The sequence below is a fragment of the Sapajus apella genome, unplaced genomic scaffold (genome assembly GCF_009761245.1).
Source record: "Sapajus apella isolate SASKATOON/1434 unplaced genomic scaffold, GSC_monkey_1.0 scaffold14723, whole genome shotgun sequence".
Taxonomy (NCBI): Eukaryota; Metazoa; Chordata; class Mammalia; order Primates; family Cebidae; genus Sapajus; species Sapajus apella.
The window spans coordinates 1-1,297 of record NW_022451644.1 but is presented as its reverse complement, the minus strand read 5'-3'; the positions used below and the strand labels follow the sequence as shown (position 1 = coordinate 1,297).

Here is a 1,297-nt window from a genome sequence, read left to right as displayed (position 1 = left end):
CTATCTGGCACCTGTTGGCACTTCACTTACAACCCCAAATAAAATGTGTCTTCCACTTCCCTTGCCCTAATTCAGATCCCAAATGCTCTTGTTCTATATGTATTAAACTCATTTTTGCATTGTTCTCATTTTCGAAGGGCAGTTGGGTTAAAGGAATATTCATCTTGAAATTCTTCTGCACACAGTGAAATCCATGACATTGTCTCTCACGTTTTGGGGAATTTTTGCCTCTGCACTTAATAGCCTGTCTTGTTTTCATTTCTTCTCACTCCTGGGAGGCTATGTTTGGTGGTGCTGGTGATGGTCAGAGAGGAAGAAATGCTTTCAAGTCATCACTGGGATGATCGGTGAGCTGTGACCAAAGCTGGGAGCACTGATCTGGTGGAGTGGCCTCAGTAAGTAACAGACAGCAGTCATGTGCCAGCTTCCTTCTGGCCCAGGAAGAGTCACATCCTTTATGTTTCAGGGGCCTGGCTCCCAATAGACCCCGCAGGCCCTACAGGTTGTCTTCCCAACCTGCCCCTTTCTCTATACCGCCACCCCCCACCCCATAATATTAGAGAAGGCGCTTAGACAAAATGATGCAAATTAATTTTATTAGGACAGGGCTGGTGAACACTGGAGTGCCACTTTTTTGGTCCAGGAGAGGCACTGGGCTAGGGGTGTCAGGGATGCCACCTGGCAGCTAGAGGCCACAGCTGTCCTCCACAGAGCGGCACTTCACAATGCGCAGGAATGTTGCGAACTTGTCCATGTCTGTCCGGAAGCAGTAGAGCAGCCTGTAGTACTTGAACAGTGTGTCATCGTTGTACAAGTCGATGTTCAGGTTGCTGTAGGTCTGCCTGGAGATCTCCCCAGTCTGGGGGCTGCCATCTTCCAGCCTCTGCAAAGTGGAGGAAGAGAAGGAGAGGCCAAGCGCTTGGACACTGTTCCCTCCCTCTCTCACTCATTCTTTCTCCTCCCTCCCCTCCAAGGCTCCAAGGTGTAGAGAAAGGGCTGGAGGGTTCATGAGTGGAAATGAAGAATAAGCTTTCTCCTGGGTCAGGGCCTGACTGCTAAAAAGATAGAAGCAGTGTTTCTTTCCCCCAGCTCTGGAAGCTTATGGGGACCCAGGATTAGGGACTCCTGGTGCCACCCTCACCCCCATCAGAGTTTCAATGACTTCTTCTAGGTCCTTCAGGTACTCATAGATGAATCTGTCCAAGAAAGTATGCAGTGGGCTGTAGCCAAAGGCACCGCTGAGGAACTGCACGGGATTGAGCCACAACAGGATGAGCTGCTGGGAGGTGCGGAGTAG

General features: G+C 50.3%; 1 protein-coding gene across 1 annotated transcript; it reads right to left on the bottom strand.

The window, feature by feature from the left end:
• Positions 1-608: 608 nt before the first annotated feature.
• LOC116548542 (somatotropin-like) lies at positions 609-1,294 on the bottom strand (the record flags this gene model as incomplete). Its single annotated transcript, XM_032273949.1, has 2 exons — positions 609-883; positions 1,142-1,294. Coding segments are annotated over 2 exons (351 nt in total), but the record flags the coding sequence as incomplete, so codon positions are not given.
• Positions 1,295-1,297: the final 3 nt, after the last annotated feature.